At 34.8% G+C, this 13,017-nt stretch overlaps 1 protein-coding gene across 1 annotated transcript in view; it reads left to right on the top strand.

Moving 5' to 3' along the window:
* Positions 1-204: 204 nt before the first annotated feature.
* jag2a (jagged canonical Notch ligand 2a) overlaps positions 205-13,017 on the top strand; it is a 56,333-nt gene continuing 43,520 nt past the window's right edge. The window contains exons 1-3 of the mRNA XM_052573147.1: positions 205-461; positions 974-1,294; positions 9,999-10,059. Of these exons, the coding sequence (XP_052429107.1) occupies positions 399-461; positions 974-1,294; positions 9,999-10,059 (445 nt within the window). The 5' untranslated portion in view covers positions 205-398. The remainder of the gene's footprint in view (positions 462-973; positions 1,295-9,998; positions 10,060-13,017) is intronic.

The raw sequence follows: 13,017 nt of genomic DNA, 5'->3' as shown, positions 1-13,017 counted from the left end.
AAATATTCCTATTATTAAATAATAACAGTTATTGTTTTCGTTTTAATATTTTTCCTACACACTACTAAGTCAATAAGCCTGTAAGATCTATAATTTATAGGAAGACCCGCCCACTGACTATGCGATTGGCTGACGCAGAAGTTCTGTTACAACTGATGGCTGGCCAATGGTTTATTGAACTGTCAATCAAGCCCGTTCAGACGCAGTAGCTAGTAGTTGACTGATATAGTGAGAGCAGCGCGCTGGAGGAGCGAGTGGATGTATGTGTGTGACTTTCATCTCATCTTCTGGACGTCTTGCGGAGAAAGGAATCACTTTGAATGGCTGGATTTTTGTGGATAATGATGCATATACGTGTTTTCTTTTTTTAATCATGTCGTATTAACTTCATAGGAGTCATGCATAACTATTTTGGAACTTGTTTCTCAGTAGTGTTCTTAATTTTGACGTTTTGGACTGAGGTGAGTTAAAGTTCCTTATGCCTTTTTAAGTCCATCGTTTTCTTCACTAGTTGTACAGTCATAGATGAAAAAAAAACCCAATTTACATTAAAACTCAAACTCATAATTTTTTGTCAAATTAGATTTGGGGATTCTTGTCCTAATAGAATTATCCTGCTGTCAGTGGAATCATGTGATCCTTAAACTTTAAAGGCGTTTTAAACCCAGTCCGCGTGCACTGTAATGCATTTACATCGAAACTTGAAGAATTGCACATTTCATTATTGCAAAAACATTTTTATTCATATTTGCTGCGAGTGCATTTGACTGGTAGGCCTATGTTTGCGATACCTGTATAATCATGAGATCACGCCTTTAACACAAATGTAAGTCAGTGCAGCTGTATCCGCTATATTGTTTTCTGTTGCATGTTCTGTCTTGTATTTTAATGGGAGCAAGACAAATTATTCCGTGCATACTTACAAAGTCAAACTGTTTGCATTACATATTTTAACTGCTGTTTGTTATTTTAGGTGAGCCAGTCGTCGGGTTATTTGGAGCTTCAGTTGATCAGCGTGGAGAATGACAGGGGTGAGCTCGCGAGTGGAAACTGCTGTGACGGCGCACGGAGCGCGCAAAACGGCTTGTGCGACCAGGACGAATGTGACACGTACTTGAGAGTGTGTCTAAAGGAGTACCAAGTGGAGGTCACCACATCTGGCTTTTGTACTTACGGCACTGGAAGCTCGAGCGTGATCGGAGGGAATACGTTTCAGTTGAAAGGATTCAATGGAAACCCAAACAAGGCCAATGACCTCGGGACCGTTATCATCCCCTTTCAGTTCGCCTGGCCGGTAGGTGTTCACCGATACCTCTTTCATCTACTCTTCAACTACAAACACACTCTTTTTGTGAGCATTTTCTATTTAGTTATCTTTATCTGGGCTACATTGTGAAAAAAAAATATCTGTTTGATTTTATGAGTTTGAACTCGAATTTTATTAAGGATGTAACACTGCTAGTTGTAACTTTGATTTTACTTAAACAAATAATAATAATAAGAAGAAAGCAAGTAAGCTAAACTTAAGGTTGTATATTTTGTACAGTATAAGTGTGTTTATCGTAACCATATAGCTTTTCCTATACTAGCTTTACAATTGAAAACGTATTAGATATGTACGTTTCTGGTCTAAGATTATTATTAAGTATAAAGCTAAAGTCCAAACTGGTTGATATTTCTACTTTAAGCCTGCCTGGCCACCTTAAGATTGGCGTGTTGTCGTTCCAAGATGGTCTGCTAGCTTGTACCAGCTACTTACTGGCCAGTTTAGACCAGCCAGAAACCACCTTGATCCAAACCTTGTTTGCAGCAGATGGTCAAGACTCACAGCTTAACAACAGCAACTGGTAGCCTACGTTTTAAACACTCATTGCAAAGCAAATGTTTGACTCGCTGGAATGGAGCTCGGTGTTACGGTGGTCACTGGCGTTAATCGTAGAGACGATGAGTAGAGCAGGTCCGGTTACGGCGCGCGTTTGACTGCGCGAGCTGCGGCTGGTGCGTGTCTCTCGCGCGCAGCGAAGTGTACAGTTACACGATTAACTGATGGTGTCGTATTTATAGGACGTAGTGTGTTTTACTTCATGGCATGCGGACTGAGCTGCAAGAACTCCATGTTTTGCGGAGTTTAGAAGGAAGACAATAGATATTCATCTATCTCAAAATTGAAAAGCCTTATAAAGTTTTTTAATAGCTCTTTTATAGTATTGGCATTAGAAGCTGACATGGTGTTAAAACAACCAACCAACATATGTATCCATCCATTCTATCAATGTAGTTTCTTGTTTTCAGCAGCGAGTCTACATTTACAACAAAATAGCTGCTACAGTTGATGTTACTGTATTAAGGAGTCATTAATGAATATGTCACTTTCTCAGCAAATCAACTCTGAGCATGTTAGCAAATTTTTCTTGGTGACAGAATCTTAATATATGGTCATTAGTTAAGGGCAGCAGTCGCAAGAGCTAACAGGAATGCTGTTTTGGGCAAAAATGAGATGCTGTTTTTTTTGTTTTGTTTTTTTAAAGAAAGGCAGAATTTACACAAGACAGAGTTTTTGACTAGAGATGGCATACTCATGGAGAGATATCACAAGCATAGAGATAGAGAAGAGAAAGAGAGAGGCAGTGGGAGTTGTCTACACGATCATGTTTCAGATAGCAGCATTGTCGCTAAATAGACCAGTTCAGATAGTTTGTAAGATAACTTAAGGTACATTTTCTGTGGGTAAAACATTTACTCAAACCACACTGCGCTTACCTCAGTGTGAGATTGTTGTTGTTTTCCTAAACTTGGTAAATATGTTTTGTAAGTAGTGAAAAACGCTGAATCACTGCATTTGAGTCTTGTTTGCTTCCAGATTTTGGCCGTGGTGATAACAGTAGCGTTGTGGTGAGAGCTGCCTGTGTTCTTTTGTTATGTACACTTCTTTTAAAGTGGCTTTGTTTATTAAAGCCACAGTAATTGCTCCATTTAAGATAAAAATCATGTACACAGTAATGAGACGCTTTGGGACTGTGCATGATTATTTCTATATCTCAGAGATGGTTCTATGGTGTTTTTGTTTGGAATGTTGATCTTGGAAGAATCTAACCAAGACTGAACTTGAGACGGATTGTTTAATTAAGAGTTGTTTTCAAGGGATCAAATCAAGATAATTTCCAAAATTAATGTTAAATATTATTTTTCTGGGCTCTATCTATCTATCTATCTATCTATCTATCTATCTATCTATCTATCTATCTATCTATCTATCACACCCATGGTTGTTGATTTGCTTGCATTTCTGTTATGCATAAGAATATCTGTGTTTTTACATGCACCGTAAAACATGGTTTCCCTGTTCAAAATAGGAATTGTTCACATGTGGAAATTCTACTTTTAAAGTTTAGTTAGGTCTAGACTGTGTCTCAGAACCGTTATCTGTTCACCTGCCTGCGAATAGATTCATAAATGGTGTTGAAACAGCTTTGCAGATGAGTCATTTGAAATCCTGGTTTCACATTCAGCTGGTGAACTTCTGAAGATTCTCCCCTGCTGTAACTTTGTTGAAGTCTGAAGTGAGAGATATTTGCAGTCTTGTGTTAATACTGGTGAAGACAGCCCACAATCGGAAGGAAATCCTCCTGCTGTGATGTTTAATAGTTATTTTTGGAACAGGCAAACCACAAAAACAAACACTTGCTAATGGGAATAATCCTCCCATAATGTTCTCTGCAGAATGTGTATGTTTAATGAATGGAAATTATGTTACACAATATACTGTTGGATAAACAATTGCTTGCATCATTGGACTCGGTGCATCATTAGTGTTATTTAGCTGAACATCAGCTTATCTGAATTCTGCCAAGACACTTACATCTGCTGTTATCCATAGTTTCTTAGCGAATCGGGTGTGCCAGGGGAGGAACGCAGTTTACGGAAGGTGATGTTTATGAGCCTTATAAGTCCTGCTGTGCCTGACGTCCTACAGCTGTGAGATCTTTGATACTCTTCCAGCATACCATCCTTTGTTTTTGGATAAAAATCCCATCTCCCTGAACTTACACACACACCACAATAATTTTTTATTTTTTTTTATTTAGGCTTTTCCAAGTAAGAGCTCAACAAGTCCATGTTGTTCTGTTTCACGATAAGTTCTCAGACTTAATCTAAACTCTGAATACACAGTTAAGAAAATATATCCTTCTACAAACCAGACAGAAATATACAATAGCAATGTATCTTTACCAAAGATAACGCTAGCTCTTTCTAAAGCAGTCTGTGTATCCGGCTGTTTTGAGATATGACACTTAAATGACTGTGTCTTTGCTCTGTCATTTCTGTCTCTGTTTTAAATCACATATACGTAGACTTGCCAAGATGCAAGGGAGATTGATTTGCATTAAAAGTTTTACTAAAAGAGAGAGGGATGCTAGTGACAGACAAACCTGACTCCTTCATTCTTTACAACGGAAACAGTTATTCAAACTTTGTTTGATCTGCTCTACTCTTTCCATTTATTTCCTTATTTTCAGTTCTTTCCTTTCCTCCTTTCACCCCATCCTGCTTTCTTTAAATCTTGGATGAGTATTGGGTCTCTTGTTTCACAACTGTTTCTCTCAACTCTTTTCTGTACTTCTGTACTTTACTTATTCTTGTTCTGTTATTTAGCAGAAATATTGCTTGTTATGATTATTAAATAAATATGAAATATTTTGACTTAACATAGGGTTTTCTGTCATAATGCTGTTGTTACAAAATACAGTTTTGTTAGCCACTCAATACCATTTATTACATTGAAATTAAGGGTCTGCTAGTATTTACTAACCATAATGCCATTCCAAAACCCAAATTACGTTTTTTTTTTTTTTTTTTACACTTTCAAGCTCCAATATGAGCGAAAAACACAATTAAAGTAACTTAAAATTAGTCCATATGATTTGAGGATGGTTTTCTTGATAGCTTTATGGAACAGACTGTTTTAATTAATGAATTAAATAATCTGTTAGTCAATTAATCAATTCATTCATTCTAATTCCCATTCTCATTTTATTTTGTTTTAAAATTTTGTCATAAAATTGATAATATCACTAGAGGAGAAAATTACAAGTTATAAGAATAATTACTTAGTTTTGTCCCCACATAAAATCATATTATGCCTTCAGGTAATTTATAATATACTTTTTTGTCCATTTTAAAAGCCCTGTATACCTTTCACACTTTCATTTTTCTAGATATTTAAATATCACAATTATTTTCTTCCTGGTACAAACATTTTAACACTCACACAGATGCAGACCAGCAGATGATGACAGCAGAAATCTGGTGTCTCAAGGCAGATTTGACACTTTTAACAAGATGTTGGACACTCAGGGAGACACCTATTGCATGTCTGCACAGGGAAAACAATAATAAAAAAAAAAAATGATAGAACAAAAATGCAGTGACACTTTTGGTGCAATATTCTTCTATAATCATATCTTTCTATAACAAGACTCATAAATCATTTTATAAAAATTACAGTGTTAATGTTTGTTTTTCATGAACAGCCTTCAGTCTCCACCACTGTTCATTCTGGCATTCATATTTAATGTTTTCATAAGAGGTTTTTCAAATTTACATATCTGTTGTAGTCTGTCAGCATACACAGATATCTAAATGTCAATGAAATGTCGGTGAATGTCATTTTGGCATTTGACAGTGCAGATGTTTTTGTGAATTTTTTTTTTTTTTAAAGCTTTAAATTTATAACACACCTTATTCCACCGCCTCTTTCACTAAAAAACGGCACACAATAGAATTACATTGTTAATTCTGTGCCACAGAAACCCAAGCACATGGGGTATGAAGAGGCATACACAGGTGTGTTACCAGCCTGCACATATCACATTCAGCTTTTAGTTAGAACAGTTCCTGTGTAAGTGTGTTACTGTGCATTTGACCTGAATCCTTAGGAGCCAGTATATTAAAATCTGGACCGAGTGTATATGATAATAAAAGGCACATTCCGGCTTCCTTCTTGCAGTATACGTCCTCCTCAGGGCCCTCTGGGGTGTAAAAACTGTGGCACTGCCTGCTCAGTGTCACTTAGGAGGTGAAATTTACTCATTTGCCAGTGTGTGCATGTTCTTGTGTGTCCGCTGGCATGTGTATATATGCATGTGGGTGTCTTATTTCCTTCTAACTAAGGAAAGATAAAATCTTCCCTGCTCCTGCTCCTCCCTGGACTGTTGGTTGGTGTCTGATGACTGTCTTTGGAGATTAGTAACTTTGTCTTATGCCACTGCACTGCCCAGGTGTTTACATCAGTTATGCTCATGCTGCAAACGTATGCTACATAAAGCCTTTCATTAGTTTGCTGACACTGATTCCTCAACATCCTGACACGTTGAATGGGTTTAGATGTTATTCTTGATGTTATAAAGAAGTAGGCAACCTCTAGGTGGTCTATGGGGGAGCTGCAGGTGGGTTGAGTTTCCCTTTATTATTGTATAGTACTGCATATGTGCTGATCATTTTATTTTGTAAGCTAATTAGGTTTTTATGGGAACAGTAAAAAATATAAAACAATAAAAAATATAGAAAATTGTTGCATTTTACAGTATTACCGTTATACTGTATTTTTCTTCAAATAAATTATCTTAGTGAGAATAAATTGATTTAAAAAAAAAAGTCTTACCAAAATCCCCTCATTTTTCATTACTCATGCCCAAATGAGAGGAAATCATAAAAAGTAATAATCAATAAATCAAGAAGTCTGTCTTTGATAATTAGAGTTTGTTTGAAGTTTTCAAAAGGATGTCATGGATACAAAGAGCTCCAGGCTTAATTGCATGAACTTTGAAATATTTTAGTGAAACTAATATCACTTGTTTGTTTTTTTTTTCAGTTTCATGACGCATACGATTTGGCTCAATAGTTTGCTTATGCCTTGCCAATTTTTTTTTTTTAAATCAATTTTTTATTGATATTTTCTTCTCTTTTAAACATACAGAAACACATAGACAAACAAATCAGCCATACAACAGCAAGTAATAGACACAACAGCAGTAATAAATACAAAATAATTACACAGACATGTAAATAAAACCCTAAATAAATAATAATACAAATTATATATAAAAATAAAATAAAAAATAAAGTACGCTTGTCAGTTACACACAAAATTGGATGACAGAAAATTCAAAAACAACCAAATGATACATATGCAGAAAAATATACAAAATTAAGCAAATATTAATACACATATTTAACCAAATACTGATATATAAACATCTAATGCTAGGTCATGTATGTCCATACGCTTCACATGAAGAATCAATATTATAAGTGACAAATAAACCCTTGGCATTTAAAGTAAAACCGCTGAATGAATAAATGAGAATGATAAAAAGAAAACAAGGACAAGACGAACCAAGCCAAAAGGCCAAGTCAGCTTTTTCCCAAGTCTAGTCAATAAAACTCTAAGCTTCCCAAAAGTTAGGGCCTGAAATCTAATGGTGCATTCTCTTGCATCATTAACTTAAATGGTGGACAATTCAAGGTACACCATGTCTATAATGCCTTGCCCGTTTTAAAAGCATAGCCTGTACACCTTTCACATTGTTGTGATTCATTTTCACATTTCTCTGAGAGTCAGTAATTATCTTGCTGGCTACTGTTATTCACACAGCATTCACTTACACTGATGAAGAGCAGCAGAATTTAATAGAAAGATGGTTTTTCAAGGCAGATTTGACACTTGTGGCAACAAGAAGCTGGATAAACACCTAGTGCAAAGGACTTGTGGATAGAATGGCAGAACCCAAAAAGAAAACAAATGTGACTACATTTCTGATGCAATATTACTGCCGCATTTTTAAGTTCAATTATAATTTTATATTTGGATGGTGCTAGTATTTTGTAGTTGTCCAGCAGTCGTCTATCAGTTTTAATTTTTGTTTGTTCATGTACATCCTTCTACCACCTGACATTCATGTAAAATATTTTCTGAAGGGTTTTGCATACTTTACACATCTGTTGTAGCCTGTCTGTGTACATACAAAAATGTACATCTATAAATGTCAGTGAAATAAAAAAAAAATGGTTAGGACCATTATTTTTGTCTGAGGTTTAGTGAAAGGTTTAAAGCCATGCCTGTATCAGGAGTCTTTCCTTTCTACCATTTACTGCATGCACCTACAAGTTAGAGTGGTTTGGCTTCACTGATGTTAGCGTGCTGATTCATGCTTCCAGAGAAAAGATGTGTGAGTGTCAGCACACGAAATCCATGGGCATGTTTCTCATCCCATGCTTCCACAGTTAACCTGATCTCTGCCCAAACCAAAAAATACAACCTTTCAGCCAAACACTGACCTGCTAAAATCACCTCTACAGCAATGTCCTCTGTTTTCCACAGTGTTTTTGTTTTGTGTGTGAAGCTTTATATCATACATCAAATAAAGCTGTTCCGTTGTATTTCCTGTGCCAAAGTATTGGAAATGAATGGTGGTGTGATTTTTAACCATTTTCATTTATATACAGACTTAAGCTGAAGGAAAAAACTCTTAACTGCACAGAATCTTAGTACACTCTGTTGTGTGCTATCCTGTCCTAGAGATTTCTTCCTGATGTTTCAGACATTTCCTGAATGTTCATCCAGCATAATGTTTGTAATCCAAAAGCACTCAGGTTCTGTCAGATTAAAGAGAAGAAACGTTACTACCCCTCATTTGAGTGAAAAAACATGACCTCTCCCATCTGACAGTCAGTTCACCTCACTCACTGTGAAGTATTGCTGGTTCAGAAACCTTTTGAACCTTTTGAAGTCATTCTGCCCATGCTGTTATTTGACTTGACTTAGCAAACCATTTTCCCATGAAATAAATGAACTAAAGAACACTGTTGAAGCACATGTCGGTGTGAAAAAAAGTGCATGCATAAGCATCACGCAATCATTTATGAATTGTTGACTGCAGAAGTGACCTGATACACGCTCCTACAAAAATCCTTGCACCATCTCATTATTCATCTGGCTTATAACCCAGCTAATCAGTCACCAGTCCGTGGGAACCAGGTTATTCACATTGCTGTTATGACTTGCATCCTGTTAAAAAGGCACGCACACATATACACACGGTATCAATATGAGGACATTAAATAGATTTCCGTTGGTTAATAATAGCAACACAATAACCCAACCCAAGTAACTGAAAAAAAAAACATTCTTAGATATTATACTTCATGAATACGTTTTTTTTTTTTCTTTTCTTCAAGGATGTCCCCGGATGGTTTTGTGACATTAATGTGAAAAACTCTTTCAGAAAGGAAGTTTGGTTGTTTAATTTGAAACGCACAAGTTCCATATAGCCAGAATACCAGTGTTATACTTGTATTCTCCTAAATATATTGTCTCAATATAACACTACTGTTCAAAAGGTTTGGGTCAGTAAGATTTTCTTCAATATATTTTTATTACTTGTTGTCAGCAAGATTGCATTAAATTGATCAAATTGACAGTATAATGTAAAAAAAATAAAATAAAATCAACTTCAAATAAATATTATTTTGACCTTTCTATTCACAGTTTCCACTTATTAAGCAGTGTTGTTTTCAACATCGATAATTTTTAGAAATGCTTCTTGAGCAGCAAATCAGCATATTAGAATGATTTCTAAAGGATCATTCGACTCTGAGGACTGGAGAAATGACTGCTGTAATTAGTACATTAGAAAGCCATTATTCAAATAAAAAGGCCTTTATTTTAAATTGTAACAATATTTCTGTTTTTACAATATTTTAAGCTTTAGTGAGCATAAGAGACTTCCTTCATAAATATGAGAGAAATCTGATTGACCCCAAACTTTTAAACATTATGTAATAAGAGTCTTTCTTTTGTTTTGATTATGTCTTGTGCCATTGTTTTTTTGTGTGGTGTTTTATTGATATTTTGTGTTTGTCTTCAGCATAGACTTTGACTGTGGAAACCTATATGTCTGTGTACATTAGCTAATCAGCTCTTTCTCTCTATCTCCTAGCGAGCGTACACTCTGATCGTGGAGGCTTGGGATTGGGACAACCAAACGATCCCAGACAGCAGTGAGTAATGATTTCTCAACACCTTGACACACACCACCATGCACTACTGTGAATGCTTTCTCATCGGTACCGACAATCTCTCTCTTGAGCAAGTTCACATCTACAAGTGACAAAGAAAGTCAGTTTTGACATTCGACCTTTTAATTTATGAGAAACATACGAGAATTTGTCTGAAAGAAGACAGTCATATACTGTAAACATAGGATGGCTTAGGTGTGAGTGAATCATTTTCATCTTTTGAGTGAACTACTCCTTTAAATTCTCTGTCTTTCTTAGACAGATTCCTCCTCGTTTTGTATCAAAGTGAGGCTACTTCCTTCAAGTTTCCACTCAGACAGTTGCTGTTACTTTTAGTACAATAAACAAAGCAAGTGGCCGATCAGAGCATAAAGACAGAGCTGGATGCCTGTGGTCTGACGTGTCTATGAGCCACAAAGGGTTACCGACAGGACCATGAAGAATTTGCCTGCACAGAACTTAGCAGAAAATTACACCGATTTCTGCAGAATTTTATACATCCTCCCTTACATGCTTGTGTTTAAATATTTTGGCTAAATTGTTTACCTTTCCAAAAAATACTTAGTAAAGCATATAGGGTTAAAGCTAATACAATGTAATCTTAAAATGTCATACATAAATGAACTGTAGTTTTGAAAAAAATGCTTACTATAAACACTGTCCAGATAAAAACTGCATTTCTTTAATGCCAACAGTATCTGGAAATGTTTCAATGCATGTCAACCAGTGTAAATCTTTAAATATTTCTGAGTGCATCTTCTTGGTTTTCAACACTGCAGAAAACTTTCTTGATCAGAAACCACTGTTGCTCCACTCTAATGTTATGGAAACCCAGTGTGCATGACATGTTAACTCACTGTGTGAATGTTGATATGTGTGTGAATGTGTTGCCTTATCCAGATGTGTCCTGTTTTCCTCTTCTCCTCCTGTGGTTCTCCATTGCTCCATAATAGATGATGACTTTGACAGGAAGTACCATTAATGAAGGAATTCAAGTTCTGGGAGTTAGCTGATCATTAATAATGGACACCCTAAGAAGCTGAATTAATTCAGAGAATTCCAAGTAATTAATTACCTTGAAGAAATTAAGATTCAGTTTGCCATCACGGGGAATGAATTAAATTTTTAAATAGATTTAATTAGAAAAGTTATTTAAAATGTTAATAATATTTCACAATATTATTGTATTTTTGATCAAATAAATGCAGCCTTGGTAACTTCTTTTTCTTACACCAAACTTTGTATGGGTAGTTTAAACATAATAAATAAGCCAAATTCACCTAATGTGGTCTTCACAATGAGAAGAAAAGTAAATGTTACACTAGTGAAGTAGCTGCAAGTGTACTTACAATTAAAATGGTTTGTTTCACTGTTATCATGCCTAAACAAAACTGTATTGGAACCTACAATTTTTTAATATCAACTTCAAATTTGGAACACAACTTGTTTAGACATGTTCATGGACCTAAATGAGAAAAAGTAGAAAAAAAAAAAACAGAAAGTTAAACAGTATTTCACATACAATGAAAATAGAAATGATAGCTCACCTTTGATATGATATTGATACCTGAATGATAGCTCAAACTCATTTTGTTACAAGGTAGTAAATCACCAACATAACAACATATACCCAAGAAATATATTTATTTTGGGTCTCTACAGTTGCCTTGAAATAACAAACAATTTTTGTCAAATTGACCTGTGAATATCAAAATCGTAACAAATTTCAGTGTATCCTCACTTTGCATGCATGTTCATGGCCCTAAATCAGCAAAAGTCACAAAATAGCAAGATTAAACTCACAAGTTAACTGGTATTTCCGACAGCTAAAAAATCTAATTGGGGTCAAAATGACCCAGAACATAATACAAGGGTTAATGGGGCATGAATGTTGTTTAAGCATGCAAATGGAAACTGTAGCTGCTCGTTATTTTCCACACAAGTCTGTGAGCTAATTATTGTCTGAGCAACTGTAAAGCTACTATTCTTCACTATACAAACACATACAAACAAATATACTCCTGCCAATTAATCGTAAAGCAAAGGGCTACTGACAGACCTGGCATGAATATACTCTCTCACAGATACACACAACATTAACAACGCACTGATATTTTCACAGACACAAGAGTCGGACGGTTGTCATGTGACTTTTTGAAGTTCAGTACAGAACATTCATTTGTTTCAAATGGAGACTAGATCTCAGACAGACAGAACATGAGTAAGATCTAGGCTGACTTTTTTTGAGATGATCCCCCAGATGACATGATGTTGATGTTGAGACATCAACAGGTGAAGAGACAGTGAGAGGCTGTGAATGTTCCTGTTGCATTATGGGTGGAATGGTGCCAATAATTAATAGGTATATTATTTTATTAATACATAATAATAATTTAAAACCTAATTTTTAGTATTCCATTTATATATATATATATATATATATATATATATATATATATATATATATATATAAACATATATATAATGCATAGTGCTGTGAAACGATTAATCGTGATTAATCGCATACAAAATCAAATAAAACACACATACAGTATATAGATTGAAAAATGTACATGTATTTACACGTTTATATTTATAGTTATGATTTATATCCTAAATGAACATATTTAATATATAAATATAACATATTTTACTGTAATATATACATGCATGTGTGTGAATTTATATATACATAATAAATATACACAGCATACATACATATACTGTGTAAACAAAAACTTTTATTTTGGATGCGATTAATATATATTTTTCTTGATTTTCTAAATAATTTTTAATATACATGTAAAAAATTTTTATATCATAATTCTTATTATTAAGTACACAACTTCAGTTCTTGCACGCTAATGTTGTTATCATTTTGGATAGTTATAAATAATAACTAAGTACTTTTATAGAAATCATCATTACAGCGGCTGGTTT

This window comes from Carassius gibelio, chromosome B13 (genome assembly GCF_023724105.1).
Source record: "Carassius gibelio isolate Cgi1373 ecotype wild population from Czech Republic chromosome B13, carGib1.2-hapl.c, whole genome shotgun sequence".
NCBI classification, from domain to species: domain Eukaryota; kingdom Metazoa; phylum Chordata; class Actinopteri; order Cypriniformes; family Cyprinidae; genus Carassius; species Carassius gibelio.
This window is presented reverse-complemented; position numbering and strand designations above follow the sequence as displayed.